Source organism: Lampris incognitus, chromosome 5 (assembly GCF_029633865.1).
Source record: "Lampris incognitus isolate fLamInc1 chromosome 5, fLamInc1.hap2, whole genome shotgun sequence".
Taxonomy (NCBI): domain Eukaryota; kingdom Metazoa; phylum Chordata; class Actinopteri; order Lampriformes; family Lampridae; genus Lampris; species Lampris incognitus.
The window spans coordinates 21127120-21146216 of NC_079215.1; the positions used below are offsets into that span (position 1 = coordinate 21127120).

Below are 19097 nucleotides of genomic sequence, written 5' to 3' on the forward strand. Positions count from 1 at the left end.
CATACTTGCCAGTCAACAAGCAGGCATGAATCTGAGTCTTTAATGTCTGTGTCAAATCAAGACGCAGACCACTTGTCAAGTGACGAGTCGGATCCCCCCCCCCCCCTGCCATCCAAGCATCTCTTGAAGACTTTGAAGTACAGTTTGGACCCGTTTATGGTGAAGATGAGGATCTAGACTCCACCCTTCCCTGGGATCCACAGGACTTGAACAGTATGCAGGTATAGTGTAGAACTGAGTTAATAATAGTGCTGCAAACATTATTGCCATTATTATTTAAAGTATTTTTCCTATTCATTATTCAGTCTATGATATGTACCATAATGGTTATAAATAAGTGCCGAAGTCACGCCCCTTCCGGTGGACCCTCACGGGACCTTAGATGGTAGAAAATATGAATGGCAGTGAATGAGGAGAGGAATATTATCTTTTGGTCCCGTTTGAGTTGCGACATGAAATCCAAATATGTTGTTAATGAATTTAAAACATAAATTTTAAGGTCAAAAAAGTAATACTTTGTCGTAAAACTGTTGAGATATAAGCTTTTGAAAATACGTAATTAGAAAGACTACACAGGAGGCGGTCGCGTATGTGACGTCATAGCTTTTGCTCGCTTCCTGCAGCTTGGAGTGACTGCAACCTGGCATAAAACACACAGGCATCTTCAATCATAAATCCATTAATCATAAAACAGTGGAATTTCAGCGGGAGGCCAAGCTGCAGGAAGCGAGCGAAAGCTATGACGTCACATACGCGACCGCCTCCTGTGTAGTCTTTCTAATTACGTTTGTTTCAAAAGCTTATATCTCAACAGTTTTACGACAAAGTATGACTTTCTTGACCTTAAAATGTATGTTTTAAATTAACTAACAACAATTTTTGATTTCATGTCCCAACTCAAGCGGGACCAAAAGATAATATTTCTCTCCTCATTCACTGCCGTTCATATTTTTTCCCGAGCTAAGGACCCAAGAGCTCCACCGGAAGGGGCGTGACTTCGGCGTTCTATTGCCGTCCCAATTTATCTCAGCCCAAACTGGTGTTCTAAGATTACTTTATTTTTAATCCAAACATTCGAAAACCAAAGAATATTCAATGTATTGTGATAGAAAACAGAACAGCAGCAAATCCAGAAATAATTATTTTTGCATGATAAATAACTTAATCCATACATTGATTGTCAAACTTATTTTATACACTTGTTTTTAATCTTGCAGCATTCTACACCGAATGACAGCCCTGTATCGTCAAACAGTCTTCCAGCATCAAAACCATTTGAAAAGGAACTCCACTCTGTCAAATTAAGACGAGTAAACATGGTTGCTGATGTCCTCAATGTCTTCATGGAACCCAAAGTACTGAATGTTGATCTAAAAATGGAGTTCACAAACGAGAAAGCTGTGGACAGTGACGGTGTGTCAAGAGAGGTATACTCTGCGTTCTGGGAACATTTTTTAGAAAACTGCGAGGGGGAAGAAGAACGAGTACCCAGACTACGACCAGACTATACTGAGAAGGAATGGCAAGCTGTTGGAAAGAGTGTGGTTGAAAGGATACCTGGACCACAACATCATACCCATCAGATTGTCACCAGCTTTTGTTCTTGCCTGTTGTCAAGGAGTTAGTTCAGTGGAGGAAGAGCTCTTGATGATGTCATTTGCCAGATTTCTTTCAGCGGACGAGCGAGCATCAGTTGAAAAAGCACTAAAGGGCAGCATGGATGAAACTGTTCAGGAGGACTTACTCGAAATCTTCTCAAGAATGGGATCACACTGCCTGCCCGCTAAAGACAACTTAAGGGCTGCCATTTTAACAATGGCACACAAAGCTCTTCTTCAAGAGCCAAAGTTCATAATTGACTGTTTCCACTCCAGTATTCACAATGCTGTGCCAACACTCATAACCAAAGACAGCATAATGGAACTTTATGCATCTAAGAGGCCAACTAACAAGAAAGTGGCCCAGATGATAAAGCCATCATGTGAAACCCTAAATCCACAAGAGCAGACAGCCCTTAACCACCTGCTACGGTATGTGAGAAGCATTGACCAAAGAAAACTGGAGATCTTCTTGCACTTCTGCACAGGGTCCACTGTGCTGTGCAAAGACACACTCGAAGTGACTTAATAGGTTGTCTGGTTTAAGTCGCAGGCCTGTAGCACATACATGTGGAGCAGTTCTTGAGTTACCATGCACCTACAGCTCATACCCTGAGTTCCGTAAAGAACTTGACAATTTCCTGTCTGGCGATTGCTTTGCAATGGATATTGTGTAGTGAATGCAATGGATCTTGCACGTTTCCCCTCTTCTGTTGACACTTTTATGGCATTTGTCTGACACAAACTATATTTCTACAAATACACTAAATACTGTTGCTGTTCATCCGTAAGTGGATGAAGTGGTCCTTTACAAGGATACAAATCACTCATATTACACGAAAACATTGTCTCACTTAAATGTAAAAGTACTTGGCTATGCAAATATTGTTTCCTTTGTCATGTCATATGTCATACATTACCAGTACTTCATTTGTACATGATACATTGTAAGGTAACTAAAATCTTTCAGATTAAACAATCTGAAGAGAATAAACCCCCTTTTGGTCAAACGGCTCACAATTTAGGCCAAAGGGGTAGGGAATGACTACTCTAGAGTTTAGAGAGTTAACAGTTTTGTTTGATTACATTGTAGTCTGGCTGTCGGTGTCAGCACATCCCAATGTTTAAAAGTGATGGGAAGGGAATGTTTTTCTGATTGAAAAGAAAAATAAGTTTATGTTGTGTTTTTTTCATTTGACTATATTGTAATCTGGCTGTCAGTGTCCATACAACCCACTGTTTAAAGTGATGGGTAGGGAATTAGGGAATCTTTTTTTTTGAGTGAGAAGAAATAAATAAGCTTTTATAAAGTTATTTCTTTTTTTGTTTGATTGCATTTATTTTACTGAATATCAATAATTACAATGCAAATTCTATTCATTGTCATACTTTTTGAACAGGTTAGATGAATTGGCCGATAATGTCATTATTAGACATCTTGTCTTTTCTCTTTATAAAAACTGGCTACTGCAGGTAAGACTGCAGTAATGGGGGGGGGGCAGTGGGGGAGTGACTTGACTTGGGGCTTGCCTTAACTCAGGACTTGACATAACCTGTGACTTGACTTTACCCAAGAAAAAATGACTTGGGACTTGCTTGAGACTTGAAGGTTAGGACTTGAGACTTACTTGTGACTTGCACATGTGTGACTTGATCCCATCTACACACACACACTAAAAGTGCTTCAAGTATTGTCTTTTTCATTCCAGGTGTCCCTGTCTACATCCCTGTGGTTCTGAGTCTGGTGCTGATACTGATAATTCCCACTACGCTCATAATTTGCAAACAGAAAATCAATAAATCACGAGGTGAGAGAAATTTTTTGTACAACATGCAAATGCACGTTCAAACGCAAATGAACATAACTGGTAATTGGACTTGGTAAAATAAGTTCCTCTCTCGACTCCTTTGTTTCAAGGGAACATTGCTGTTTTGCTAGGTTTTCCTGCATTTGAAAGGATATAGATGATGTAGATGAGCTATTTTATGTATGGGCATTCCACTCACTTTAGTGGTTTTTAATTTTTACTGGCAGGATGATGAATTGGGAGGGAAACATAACAGGGGAGACAGAGGAGACTAAGGTTCCTGATGGGTTTCAGTCCTAGGCCAGTCTGTAGCCATTCAACCATCCCTCAGTATGCTCTTTTATTCTCTCCATAGCCAACCTTTCTCTCTGGTAGCCTGTCCTTATCCCAAAGGAGCCTTCACTCCTAACCCATCTGACAAAAAATGTTTGCACCACACGGCTATGATGAAAAAATGTATTTACTTAAACCAACAGTATTTAACATGCAACGTTCTGGCAGTGTTCCAGTGGTTTATGGTTGAAGGCTCCAGTAAAAGTGGCGATAATGTTGCTCAGCCAAATGTAGAAACAGACTAATCTACAATATGTCGTCCTCTTTAGTTTCCAGGCATGCCCTTCGAAGTGTTTCAAGTAGTTCTAGCGCACCGGCATGAGAAATAGTGTGTTCAGGGCATTCAACCAGCCGGTTATGGACAATGCTGTGTAACCAAGTGTATGTGATTGGCTGAGCAAGTTTGTGTCAGTTTTTCCCACAGCGTGAACTGTCCAGTGTGAAGTAGCATCTTTCCTGAAGTATCATATCATGAAAAAAATTACAAATGATCTTTTCTATTCATCTGTTTTTAATGTGTTTTACTGTAGAAGCTTGCCAACCATCAGATCAGCAGACATCAAATACTGCAAACTACAGAATGGTTTGTATAAGTGTGTGTGTGTGTGTGAGAGAGAGAGAGAGAGAGAGAGAGAGAGAGAGCTTTTTCAATGTTGAAACCCATGCTTTGGCAATATGTAGTGTTACGTCATGCCAATAAAGCCATTTGAATTTGAGTGAGAGAGTGAGAGAGAGAGAGAGAGAGAGAGAGAGAGAGAGAGAGAGAGAGAGAGAGAGAGAGAGAGAGAGAGAGAGAGAGAGAGAGAGAGAGAGAGAGAGAGAGAGAGAGAGAGAGAGAGAGAGAGAGAGAGAGAGAGAGAGAGAGCGCGTTTTGTTGGTGTGAATGTGTGTGCGTGCGTCGGCCCTGTGATGGGCTGGCGGCCTGTCCAGGGTGTCTCCCTGCTTGCCGCCCAATGACTCCTGTCCGTGTATGTTCGCATACCCAATAGCGTTGTCTCTCATCACCAGGACGCTTTTGAAGGTCACGTGTATGACGATGTACATGAGCGCCCCCAGCAGCCAGAAGTAGGGAGTGCAGTGACATCTGTCTATGCGACTGTAAACTTCGAACCTTCAAATCCCTCAGATTCGCTGTGCTACGCAAGCGTCGATGTCCATAGGAGCCCATGTGGTACCACAACTACAACACATTGTGACTACGCCACTCTCTCGGAGACCCAGGGTAGGCCTACCACACGTTTTCCAGACGGTCAACCTTCAACATCCAAGGAAAGCGATGCCAATTAACGTCAGTCTGTAGTTATATCATTGGCCCACCAGCAGAGGTGCTTGTTTCCTGCTAATTTCACTATTTGGTGTAGTTTGCCTCTGTTTTAACTATATGTCAAATAAACTTTTACTTGCGAATTGTCCATGGTATGATGTTGTGTGGGGGTCCGTGATGATACCGTACAAAGTGGTGTGATAGATGGTAATGTAGGAGACGTCTGACATTGCCTGCATCTGTAATCTGGTTTTACATCTCATTCGAAACAAAAAAGATCAGTTGTAGAATTCCTATCCCGTTTTTTCAGTCGATCTAAAACTATTGTCCAATTAAAGAACGGATTCGCGTTGACAGGCAGCGCGTTTGACCAATGCAAAAAGAAACAGTTATCCCGGGGCGGGGCCACAATCTCCGGCGGAGGCAGGGAGTCGCCTGACCGGATGATGACAGAAGTTGAGTACTGTGTAATTTTGCTGTGCCATATAATCCATCAAACTAATATTGCGAGCAGTCTACACAAGTGGCGGGGACTCGTACAATTGCTTTTGTATAATCAAACAGAGTTATTAGAGGGAACTTCTTTTTTACACTTGCTGAAGCGGCGAAGCGGATCCGTGTCGTCTTCTCAACCGGGAGTCGGGCAGGGAAGAGCCGGCTGGGCCGAAGTGCCACGATGGGGAACCGGGGAATGGAGGACCTCATCCCCCTCATCAACAAACTGCAAGACGCCTTCTCTTCCATCGGCCAGAGCTGCAACCTTGACCTGCCGCAGATAGCGGTCGTCGGCGGCCAAAGCGCGGGGAAGAGCTCAGTCTTGGAGAATTTCGTTGGAAGGTTGTTGCATATTAAATAGGCAGTGGCATTAACAGGACCCTGTCAAATGTCTCCTTAATGTACGTTTGTCCGTTCTCTCTCTCTCTCGCTCTCTCTCTCTCTCTCTCTCTCTCTCTCTCTCTCTCTCTCTCTCTCTCTCTCTCTCTCTCTCTCTCTCCCTGTCTCTCTGTCTGTCTCCCTGTCTCTCTGTCTGTCTGTCTGTCTGTCTCTCTCTCTCTCTCTGTCTGTCTGTCTGTCTGTCTGTCTGTCTCTCTCTCTCTCTCTCTCTCTCTCTCTCTCTCTCTCTCTCTCTCTCTCTCTCTCTCTCTCTCTGTCTGTCTGTCTGTCTTTTATTATTATTAGGTTAATTCAAAGGATGACTGCTCGTGCGTAAAAGCCGCCAGCTAAGCGGTTGGTGACGCGGTCACTCTCCGTTATGTGCTCCATTTAGCCTTTCCTTCAACAAATTGTTTCCCTTTTCTTTTTCTTTTTTTCTTTTCTTTGGATGCGTCGTATTCAGGAACAACAATTACGGATATAACGCAGCTATCGCTCCCAAGACAGTGTCGAGAAGATGACGGGTTCATCGGGGAAGAGCCCTCTAGAAGATGAACCCAAAGCCCCAACGTTTTAAGACTTGGCTGAGCCAGCACAAACTACTCAAAACATTCCCATTTCCTGGGGGGAATTATGTTGAAATTCCTTTGAGCCCACTGCTTTAAATTTCAGCTGTGGTGCCGTCAAACATTTACAAAGGCTATTTCTCAATGAGAACGACAGACATGGGTTGCAACTACCCCTGTATCAGCCACTCACTAAATACGCCTTGATAGGGTAGGTCAATGTCCTACTTTCACGGGCAAAGGACAATAAGATTGTTGGCAGGTTGAGTAAATACATAAAAACAAGGATTTTAATAAATTAGGATTAGTAAATGCTGACAATAGAATTGCAATATCGGTTAAATCGTGTTCCTGGTATTGCAGTGTTCAGAAAGTTGGAAGATTTTTTTTTGAATGACGTGAGGAAGCAGGATAAACAGGCTGTTAAAGATCATTCCTGACAATGAACATACACACAGTGAACGACAGGTTTTTCTTTCTTGTTGTCAGTGTATAAGGATACAGAGGTGACCCATTATGCTATGTTGTACTGGTTGAAACGTGAAAGTGACATAAAGCTTTCGACGTTTTATTTAGCATTAGAATAACCTAAGTTGCGGCAGATGGATAAAGGTTTGATTTGATAGAGGAAGTGGTAATGAAACGAGTTGGTCCTTTCAACACTTGCGTTGCTGTTGTAGGGTTTAATCTAGATAGCTAGATAGTTGTTGTCTCTTTTGGATCACTTTTTTTTTCATGACGGTGCCCAGAAAAATGTGTATATTATACTCAAGAGCTGATGGATTGCAGAATGCTTCCACTTGTCTTCTCAGCAACAGGGATTATTGCGCAAGCCATCATGTCTCCTTTTCTACCATGTTGCCTTTGTCCCGCAGTCCCAAGCAGTGGCTGGGGGAGACAGTAGGGGCATTGATGGGTCTGTGTTGGGGTCATCAGTGATGTCACCAGCTGCAGTGTCATGCATATATGACGCACTGGGAAAATCGTACTATTTTGTTTTTCATGTTTGCTCGCAATGAATGCTAGTTAGTATCTATGCAGCAGGAAGACATGAAGCTGAGGCTTGTGATTCTTTTGTGTGCCCATTTTACCCTAAAACAGTGTTTTGCTGTGTGAAATCATTTCACAAAATCCTGCAATAAGTTTTGGCAATGCTCTTATTCATGTTATATTGCCATATCGCCATTAAGTAATGGGAGGGGATGAGGAAATGGGATAGCGTTGCTGTTGTGTAACATCCTGATTGCTCTGTCAGCAAGTGGACAGCAGTGCAACCAGGCGAATATGTATGTGTGTGTGTGTGTGTGCGTGCGCGCGCGTGCGTGTGTGTGTGTGCATGATTATGTATGTATGTGTGTGTTCACTGGTGTTCGTGAGCACTTGCATGTGGCTGTGTGTATGTGGCCCTCTCATCTTGAAACGAAACTTGACTCTGCTGGTTGGTCTCCCATGTCACCCTGGAAAAACACACACACACACACACACACACACACACACACACACACACACACACACACACACAGATATATATTCATTGCCAAGGGAAATATGTAGTCATTGACCTGGAAATGATTGCAGTTCCACTGAACAGGAGTATCCATTCCAATGATAGTGTTTGTGATGAGGGCAGGGAGATGTATCCTTTTTTTCTTGGCATTATTTATATGAATAGAGTTGTCATTCAGTCTTTAAGGTACAGCATTAACGCACCCAATCACACACAGGACTGCACTGGTATATGATTGCATTTGTGTCAGTGATCAGTGCTGCTTTCTCAGAGCCTGGAGTTGTATCTAGTTTGAAGCTGACATGGGTGATATTCAGGATCAGGAAAACTTCAGAAGAGAAAATGGTCTTGTCTTCATTTGTTTGTCATAGCTATCTTTTTATACTGACATGAAGTGTTGGTGCTCATCTAGAATGGCTGATAGTTTTTAAACTTCTACAGTGGTTAGATATACACTCACTGGCCACTTTATTAGGTACACCTTGCTAGTATCGGGTTGGACCCCCTTTTGCCTTCAGAACTGCCTTAATCCTTCGTGGCATAGATTCAGCAAGGTACTGGAAACATTCCTCAGAGAGTTTGGTCCATATTGACATGATAGCGTCACGCAGTTGCTGCAGATTTGTCGGCTGCACATCCATGATGCGAATCTCCCGGTCCACCACATCCCAAAAGTGCTCTATTGGATTGAGATCTGGTGACTGTGGAGGCCATTTGAGTACAGTGAACTCATTGTCATGTTCAAGAAACCAGTCTGAGATGATTCGAGCTTTATGACATGGCGCGTTATCCTGCTGGAAGTAGCCATCAGAAGATGGGAACACTGTGGTCATAAAGGGATGGACATGGTCAGCAACAATACTCAGGTAGGCTGTGGCGTTGACACGATGCTCAATTGGTACTAAGGGGCCCAAAGTGTGCCAAGAAAATATCCCCCACACCATTACACCACCACCACCAGCCTGAACCATTGATACAAGGCAGGATGGATCCATGCTTTCATGTTGTTGACGCCAAATTCTGACCCTACCATCCGAATGTCGCAGCAGAAATCGAGACTCAGACCAGGCAACGTTTTTCCAATCTTCTATTGTCCAATTTTGGTGAGCCTGTGCGAATTGTAGCCTCAGTTTCCTGTTCTTAGCTGACAGGAGTGGCACCCGGTGTGGTCTTCTGCTGCTGTAGCCCATCTGCCTCAAGGTTCGACGTGTTGTGCGTTCAGAGATGCTCTTCTGCATACCTCGGTTGTAATGAGTGGTTATTTGAGTTACTGTTGCCTTTCTATCAGCTCGAACCAGTCTAGCCATTCTCCTCTGACCTCTGGCATCAACAAGGCATTTTCGCCCACAGAACTGCCGCTCACTGGATATTTTCTCTTTTTCGGACCATTCTCTGTAAACCCTAGAGATGGTTGTGCGTGAAAATCCCAGTAGATCAGCAGTTTCTGAAATACTCAGACCAGCCCGTCTGGCACCAACAACCATGCCACGTTCAAAGTCACTTAAATCACCTTTCTTCCCCATTCTGATGCTCAGTTTGAACTGCAGCAGATCGTCTTGACCATGTCTACATGCCTAAATGCATTGAGTTGCTGCCATGTGATTGGCTGATTAGAAATTTTCGTTAACGAGCAGTTGGACGGGTGTGCCTAATAAAGTGGCCGGTGAGTGTATGTCATGACATGATGTTGGAGCTAACTGTTCAAACTGATGATTGGTTTCACATTCCAATCAGTCAGGTCAGCTTTTTAAGAACCAATAACCCTAAGTTGATGTAATGCTTTCATTGACATTGATGCTGTTTTTGGCTCATAAGGTCAGCCAACTGAATCAGTCCCTCTCAGCCAACTTGTCTATACTCTAGATACCAGATCTGATTGAAACGATATTAAATTGCTGATCAGACTGTGTTGGGATCAGGTGTGTGTGTGTGTGTGTGTGTGTGTGTGTTTCCATGGTTCATAAACAATATGTCTGTCTTTTCTCTCAGGGACTTCTTACCCCGAGGGTCTGGCATCGTCACCCGTCGTCCTCTAATTCTCCAGCTGGTTAACAATAAAGCAGGCAATAATACATACAGCCACACACACACACACACACACACACACACACACACACACATGCAAACATGGAAAAGAACATTTTAATGTATATACTCTATGCTTATAAATTCACACAGACAGACATCATCAATCAATCAATCAATCAATCAAATAAACAATTAATCAAACTTCATTTAAATTTCATGCATACAAATGCGATGCACTTTGTATAAGAGCAGATAAAAAAAGAATCTGTAAAATATATCAAGAAGTTGAATGAATGTGAGCCCCGGTAAGAATAAAGGCCAAGTTAGTGTATGCAAGCATGTACAGTATACAGAGCTGATTGTGCAGGGTTGTGGCTGGATATGGGCTGTGGTTAGGATAAGGGGGGAGGGTTTGGGTTTGAAATAAGTGGAACAGGAACCACGATTCAGTTAAGGGAAGAGTAAATATCCTGTGTATGTATATATGTTAGTGTTTAACTTAGGTTGCGATACATGAGCCAATGCAATTGTATAACAAGATGAGAGATGAGACATGAAACATTTTAACTCATAAAAATACATACCTACACACATAAACAAATGCAAAGTATATGGCTAAGACTTGTACTTTGAGATTTGATAACGTAATACAAAGTGTTTGTGTCTGTGGTCTATTCAGAATATGCTGAGTTTCTGCACTGTAAGGGGCGCAAGTTTGTGGACTTTGATGAGGTCCGTCTCGAGATTGAAGCGGAAACAGATCGCATCACTGGATCCAACAAGGGCATCTCCCCTATTCCCATCAACCTCCGTGTCTACTCTCCCAATGGTAACATAGACACACACTTGCAACCCCCACTGTCCACTCTAGCACACACACTCACTCCTGCAAAAGTACAATACGCACATTTGGGTACTGTATACCCAAATACCAATAGACATAATGTCACATTGTAGATTATGAAGTTAGTTTTCCTGCAGTCTTCCAGTCAAGGCAAGTCAAGTTTCTTTGTGTAGCCCAAATTCACAAGGTAGTCCCGAAGGGCTTTATAATCAGTACAATATACAACAGTATACGACATATGACACCCTCTATCCTTCGACCCTAAAACCAAATGATCTACCTCTGTCTGATTGATTCTCTCCCACTCCCTCCCCTCTCGGCTGTCAGTGCTGAACCTGACCCTGATTGACCTGCCTGGGATGACCAAGGTGGCCGTCGGGGACCAGCCAGTAGATATTGAGCACCAAATCAGAGACATGTTGCTGCAGTTTATCACCAAGGAGAGCTGTTTGATCCTGGCCGTTACCCCTGCCAACATGGACCTGGCCAACTCGGATGCCCTCAAGATCGCTAAGGAGGTAGACCCACTGGGTAAGAGAGAAAAGTATTGTTAAAGTAGTCAAAATACAAACAAAAAAAATCTAAAATATTTATGAATATGAAAATTATTGAAATGAAAACTATGGTATTGTGTTTTATACAATACTTTTACAGCCTTTTAATTGCCTTTTGATTAATATGTTTTTTGGGAAGTTAAAATGTTCAGAAAATCTATAGAGTCTTAAAGACTAGTAGATTTTACTGCTAAGTTTATTTTATTAGTTAAAAGCATTCAAATTGTCGTCCCCAAGGATTTTTGAAAATTGTGACCGTTCATTCCAGGTTTACGGACCATTGGTGTGATTACCAAGCTGGATCTGATGGATGAAGGGACAGATGCACGAGATATCCTAGAAAACAAACTTCTTCCACTCCGCAGGGGTAAGCGCACACAGACAACTGTCCATGTTTGTTCATGCACTTTCACACAAACACCATTACACACACACACACGCACGTGCAACACATTGAAATTATTGAAAATATCTTGTGTTCCATCCTTTACACTGAGCCAGTATTTAGGATCTTCTACCACCTATAGGCTATATCGGGGTGGTGAACCGCAGTCAGAAGGACATTGACGGGAGGAAAGACATCGGTGCTGCCCTGGCTGCAGAGAGGAAGTTCTTCCTGTCTCACCCTGCCTACAGACACATGGCTGAACGCATGGGTACACCACACCTGCAGAAGACGCTCAATCAAGTAAGACATACACACATGCAAATATCCCCAAAATAACTAAAAGCATTTGTAATAAGATAAGGTTTTTCTTGTGACCTTTTTCCCTCATTCGAGTTGAGGATACAAGGGTAGACGATGTTGTATATTGCACTAATTGTAAAGCCGTTCGGGACTATGTTGGGATTTTAGGCTATGCAAATCTATTTGATGTGACTTAATATTCAAGTAATGCATCTGTTATTTGCACGGGGACAGATTGGAACACTTAACACAATGGCATGTATATGGGAAAATTGAGAAACATTTAAGTTCCTTTTGTTTACCTTATTGAAAAGTTTAGTCACAATCCTGAAGCTCATTCTTTTTGATTTTTTAACTTACTATCACTGAAGGCAGGGGTGGCTAACCATGTGCTATGGAGAGCCATGTGTGTTCAGGTTTTCATTCCAGCCAGACTCCACACCAGGTGATTTCACTGATTAGCAACCCTTCAACCAAGGAGGGAGAATGTATCAGTGAAATCACCAGGTGTGGAGTCGGGTTGGAATGAAAACCTGCATACACATGGCTATCCGTGGCACATGGTAGCCGCCGCTGACCTAAGGTATTACATGATAATTGTGTTTGACTGCTCAAATATAAAAGATCCCTTTGAAATCTGACAGAGTTGCTAGTGCTGTTGTGTCAGCAACTTTCCCATCACTAAATATATTAAAACATGGTTGAACTGGTATTTTAGCTATCTTGTTACAATATATTTTGGTAAATGAATTTCATGTGCTTGGTCTATATCGGATGGTCTCTGGTGTGCAACAAACTAGACAGAAAAATGTCACTAAAAATTGAATTCCAAGCAGACCATTTCAGTTTGGGAAAGAGATAATTACATGATGCTGTCCACTGTGAGTTCAAAGAAGAATGGCTTTAGAGATCCAAAAGCTCAAGCAACACATGACCATCGATGATCATTCCGGATCGAGTATGATGGTCCCTCTGTAGGGTCTGGCCTATGGGTCCTCATATGGCTGAAGACGTCAATCCTTGAGCCACAGACTTAGATACAGTGTGGGAATAATGTGCAGCCCTGATGGAGGAAGATTGGTGTGCCATCTTGGAGAAGAGTCTTTTCTTTGCTGTTGCTTATGTTTTGTGGAAGTTCAGTAAGTTGGTTGATCAAAAGGTTTTTAATGGCAAAACCCACTCCTTGCATCCTGGGTTCACCGACAAGTTTTCCCTTCCAGAAGAAGGTGTAGCCACCCTTCTCTTTCAGCTTCCCTTCTCATGCAAGTCTGGTCTTGGAGTGTGCAGCAGTGTTGATCTGGAACCTTTGCAGTTCCCTCACAACAAATGCAGCTTGTCTCTCAGGTTGACCTCTGGAGTCGATGACTAGAAGAATTCGCATATTCCAGGCTCCAAAGTTCATGTTCTTATGTTGTAGACATCATAGAGGAGATTCCACTGGACGTGGTAATCAAGTCAGGAATTTGGTGAGGCAGGCGGCTTTTAGGGCACCTTTTCCAGCCCCTTTCCCTACTGGGATGAACAAAACAGATTTTAGATAGCGCTGCCCAGCTATGGGTGCAGCTGCCGAAGAGCTTTTTTTGCCTCAGTCCAAGAGTCCAACGACTGAATCAAACCCACCACCTGTATGCCAAGTCATGGCTAGGAGCTCCCAGGCAATCTCTGTCCTGCCCCTGTCAATATTTGCTGGTTGCCAGATGTCTGTGCATGACATCTTTTAGTGTGGGGAAAATGGTGCACAGACAGCTACCACATGGTTTGCTGACAATTTTGTGCATGTCGTTGACATGGTAAATCTTGCTGGCATCGTGAAAAGAAATGCTGTTGTTAATAGCACATGCCAACAAACAGGAAACTGGTATAACCACTGCAATAGAAACCAGAAGTCAGTGGACTACAGTTGTGCACAGAGTGCATTGAAGTCCACTCTCTTCTCCTTGGGTATGCTTTCCACCACTTCATCCGAATTACTCCTGAATTCTCTTTCTCTTCCATCTTGCACCCAACTTGAGGGGCATACACACATATAACATTCATCATCACACCTTTCATTTCTAGCTTCATACTCATCACTCTGTCTGACACTCTTCGCCTCCAACACACTCTTGACATACTCTTCCTTCAGAATTACCACTACTCCCTTTCTCCTCCCATCCGCACCATGATAGATGAGTTGAAACCCACCTCCGATGCTCCTGGCCTTACTCCACTTCCACCTGGTCTCTTGCACACACAGTATACCTACCTTTCTTCTTTCCATCATATCAGCCAGCTCTCTCCCTTTACCAATCATAGTGTCAACATTCAAAGTTCCAACTTTCACCTCCACACTACTACCCTTTCTTCTCTCCTGCTGCCTCTGGACATGCCTTCCCCCTCTCCTTCTCCTTTACCTGACAGTAGCATAGTTTACACTGGCACCCTGCTGGTCAACAGTACCAGCGCCGGTCGTTTGTAACCCAGGCCTCGACCAATCCAGTATGGAAATCTGATCTGCATAGTTGATTTGGCAAAGGTTTTATGCTGGATGCCTTTCCTGACACAACCCTCCCCATTTATCTGGGCTTGGGACCGACACTAAGAATGCACTGGCTTGTGCATCCTCAGTGGCTGGGTTGTTAAAGTTGTTAAATAAACTGCACTTAATACCATGAAAATTAAACTGTGAACACTGGTGCAGACTTTTTATAAACGGTAACGTGAGAAGGCCACAGAATTGTGGTCTCAATCTCTCATTGTTTTTTTTCATCTCTTTACCCTCCCAGCAACTTACCAACCACATCCGTGACACATTACCGGGACTACGCAGTAAGCTTCAAAGCCAGCTCCTTTCACTGGAGAAGGAGGTTGATGAATACAAGAACTTCCGCCCTGATGACCCCACTCGAAAGACGAAGGCCCTGCTTCAGTAAGTCCACAAACACACACATACACACACACACACACACACACACACACACACACAAAAGGGTCAAAGACTTTCTCTCACACTCTATTCTATTCACAGGATGGTGCAGCAGTTTGGTGTGGACTTTGAGAAGTGTATCGAGGGATCTGGAGACCAGGTGGACACTTCCAACTTGTCTGGTGGAGCCAAGATCAACCGTATTTTTCATGAGCGTTTCCCCTTTGAGCTTGTCAAGGTAATCAGTGTCAGTGAAACTGATGCATTACCAAAATCCTAACTCTTCATTACTGCATGCTGTCATGCAGATTCATAAACTTGAAAGGTGCATGCACTATTACTACTTAAACATGTACTGTAAGTAGGAATCCAAATTAAAAGTAAATCAGCACCTGTTTATAACCCCTTTACCCTCAGGTCCTAACCGACTCGCTTTTACAAACAGCACTGCATATATGCTCTCTCATAGCAAACAGGAAATACTGTTATACAATTTTGTATAATGCAATGCAATCACACTGGCACCAAGGGGAAAAGTACTGCAACATACAGTCAATAATAGATGTGTCGATACCATAAACTTGTGTCAGGTGGGGAGGATGTAGAGCATAGCAGAAAGTATATTGTGGCTATCAATTTTAAGCAACAGCAAATGCAAACATGTCTCGCTCAAGAGTTGTAGCATACAGCTGTTGAGCTGTAAATGGACAGCAGCATGCATCAAATCAGTGCACACATCTTGCAAATAAGACTGTCAACAGCAAGTATTTTTTGTTTGGAGTGGATAACTGACCTTAGTATGACAACAGACATAAAAGTTTGTATGTCTATAGATTTTTTTTTTTATTGTTATTATTATTATTTGCAGTACCCTTTCCCAAGGGGCTATTGTAGTGCGTGCATGTGAATGACTACTGGGGATGGGCACAACTAATGGGGGAAGAGCTGTTTTGCTATGCAGAAAATTACTGACCTGATTAAGGGAGATGGCAACAAATCAAATTAGGAAATGGATAAATCAAAATTTCATCCCTCCCCAGTATTTTTACACATATGAAGAACTTTGTAAATTAGGTAACAGTGATATGAATACCTCACAAATTAAGCTCTCAATATCCAGCTGTGTGTGCCTTGACATTTTTAAATTGTATATGTCTCTCTCCTAGATGGAATTTGATGAGAAGGAGCTGAGGAAAGAGATCAGTTATGCCATCAAGAATATCCATGGAGTCAGGCAAGTTGAGGCAGCCTACGAACTAGACTTGTGCATTCATTGTCTTTCACTAGCATTGTCTTCTCATGTCTTGTCAGTTTTTCACTGTCAGTCTTCAAGTGTGTATGTCCACCTGTTTTGTCTCTCTCATACTTAAGTACACTGAATCTTCTGTCAGGCTTCATGCTTTTGCTGTCTTTTTTTCCTAAAGGCCATGACTTGTTTTCCTCCTTTGACTGACAGGTTTGTGTCTGTCAGTTTATCCTCCTCTCTGCTGCTTGACTGCTTTTCAATGTTTGTATGCTTGTCTCTGTTCTTCATGTCTGTACTATATATTTTTCCTGTCTGTCTATATGTCATACTTTTCCTCTGTGTCTTGGCCCAGTTCTCCTGCTCCGTGTCTCTATGTCCATGTGTGTCTGTCTGTATGTCCCTCAGGACAGGCCTGTTCACCCCAGACTTGGCGTTTGAGGCCATAGTGAAAAAGCAGATCATTAAGCTGAAAGAGCCCTGTCTGAAATGCATCGACATGGTCATCCAAGAGCTCATCAACACAGTCAGACAGTGCACCAATAAGGTATCGCTGCACGGACTCCTGCCTGGCCATCAAACCCATACATACACACCAAAGGGATTGGCCAGCCTCAGACCTGCCAGAAGCTATCTGTGCCTGCCTCCCAGTTTTAACAAGCAATCGGTTCAGTTCCTTTCTTTTGTGGTTGCTATTTGAGCGTATTTGGATCTGAAAAACTTGCAAAATTCAATGGTTACTGTTGTTTGTGCTTTCCGTGTTTGAGGTCATATGTATGTCAGTGGACATACTCCATGGTCCTACATGTATTGCAGTGCATTAGAGAGGTATTATTAAAGTCTTGTTAGTGGAGAAAAATATTAGGCTGTTTCTCCCTCTTTTTCTTTTGTTTCTTTAGCTGCGTTTACATGGACCGTAATATTCCACTAATCGCAATAATAGCCCAATCAGAATAAAAATGCCTCATGTAACCACCTTAATCGGAAGAGACTGGCCCGGTCAGAAGGAATTTTCAATCAGGTTGAGAGGGATGGTGTAAACCTTTGATAATCAGTTCAATAGGACACTATTAGCGCCTAATAACCATGTAAACTCAGTCCGGTCATTTCTCTCTGGTTGGAATAAATATATTCTTTCTGCGCATGTTTGCCCCACATGGGGGTAATATTAGGTGACGTGAACGAGTTTGTCCTTGTACTATAAAATTGACCGATGATGCGCCGCGACTTAACCGACCGGCTCATTCACAGTTAAATGTCACTTTTTATTGATTTCATTGATAGTTTTGCGAATTAAACTGTCCGTCATTTTTCTTGTCTTATCGAATGTTGAGATGAAAACTTGTTAATGGAAGCTTGTTTTTCACCCTGTCAGACTGCACAGCCTGGCTTGTTGTCGCTTTTTATGACATACGCGAAGACACACTTGTTTGTTTGCTTGTTCCGGTCGCAGCCTTGTTTCAGTCGTCCCAATTGAACTGCCCACTTTCATTTTTCAAATGACACACCTGTGTTCAGATGATTATGGAGTGGTATGTCTGTATGTGTAATAAGCCTCCTTCTTTCTGTATGAACTGTCATTGTGTGAAATATGTAACATTATTCAGCCAACTTTCCCCCCCGTTTGCTGCTCACCATCGCTTCTTAATTAGAAAGAACAGCAGAAATGCAAATATTGTTCCCAGGACACCGTGGCTCCCTCTTGAAATTTGTATGAACAGGCGCAGCAGCAACAACTTCTTCTTCTTCTTTTTTTTCTTCTTCTTCCTCTTGCTGCTGCTGCTGCTGCTGCTGCTGCTGCTGCTGCTGCTGCTGCTGTTACATTTCCAGCAGATATTCACAGTGGGCAGAACCACTTTGCGCATGTCGAAAAAGTTATACTCTGATTAAATGGACATCTATAGCTCTGACAGCGACTCCAAAGAGGATAAATGCTGAGTCTCCTCACCAGCCTGTCAGACTAGCTTGGTCTAGTCAGAAAGGCACGAACTGAGGAAGCCTCTTGGATGAGAGGCGAAACGTCTTCACGGATATATACCAAGTCCAGTTGCACTTGATTCAACTCCTTTGGATACTCTGATTAAATGGTTTGGGGCACGTAAACACACTTCTTATCAGATCGCTTTATTTAGCGTCCATGTAAAGAGTTGGAATCTCTAATCAGAATGATTTCAATCGGGTTGAAGAACTATTGTCCATGTAACCGCAGCTATTGAACGATAACCTGCAGGATGACCCTTTTATGTGGTCCAAGCATGAACATACATGCATGCATAGACATTCACATGTGCGTGCAAACACATGCCTGCCCTCCCAACTCTGTTTATTTGGCACAATATGCCTCAGGTGTCTTTGTGCCAGGTGCTAATTTTTTTGAGTATCTTTTGAATCCTATGTTTTGGGGGGTTACCCACAGTTAGTGTTTAATGAGAACAGAATGTAGAACTAACTTGACTAAATATCTGTTTTTTTTTCTTTCTTGCTGTCATTTTCCTCAATCTTTCTGTCTTTACATTTCTTAAACTCCACTTCATTCCTCTCCCTCTTTCACACCATGCCTATCCCCTTGCGGCTTCCAATTTTCCACCACCCTGCCTTTATTCCTCATCACGGCTATGCCCCACTACCTCCACCTCCACCTGACATTAAAACAACTCCCACGATGCCTCACCACAGGACAGGCCTGTTCACCCCAGACATGGCATTTGAGGCCATAGTGAAAAAGCAGATCATTAAGCTGAAAGACCCCTGTCTGAAATGCGTTGACCTCGTCGTCTCAGAGCTTGCTGCCTTGATCAGGAAGTGCACTGAAAAGGTAAACGGGCACAACAGACAGAGATGGACTGAAGACTAGTTGACTGTAGAAAGAGGAGAGCAAAGGTTGTG

The 19097-nt window shown here is 42.8% G+C and overlaps 1 protein-coding gene across 5 annotated transcripts in view; it reads left to right on the forward strand.

Moving 5' to 3' along the window:
• The first annotated feature begins 5450 nt into the window (after positions 1-5450).
• Positions 5451-19097, forward strand: part of LOC130113506 (dynamin-2-like) — a 36278-nt gene continuing 22631 nt past the window's right edge. For 3 of the 5 annotated variants that reach the window (XR_008810303.1, XM_056281125.1, XM_056281126.1), the window contains exons 1-10: positions 5451-5840; positions 9939-10012; positions 10657-10806; positions 11149-11352; positions 11644-11742; positions 11903-12063; positions 14829-14971; positions 15071-15206; positions 16135-16202; positions 16620-16758. Coding sequence is in view for 4 of the 5 variants with exons in the window: in XM_056281125.1 (XP_056137100.1) it covers positions 5680-5840; positions 9939-10012; positions 10657-10806; positions 11149-11352; positions 11644-11742; positions 11903-12063; positions 14829-14971; positions 15071-15206; positions 16135-16202; positions 16620-16758 (1335 nt within the window). In the remaining variant the exon portion in view is untranslated. Of the gene's footprint in view, positions 5841-9938; positions 10013-10656; positions 10807-11148; positions 11353-11643; positions 11743-11902; positions 12064-14828; positions 14972-15070; positions 15207-16134; positions 16203-16619; positions 16759-18887; positions 19027-19097 lie in introns of all 5 variants that reach the window. The other 2 variants (XM_056281127.1, XM_056281128.1) reach the window with 1 other exon arrangement.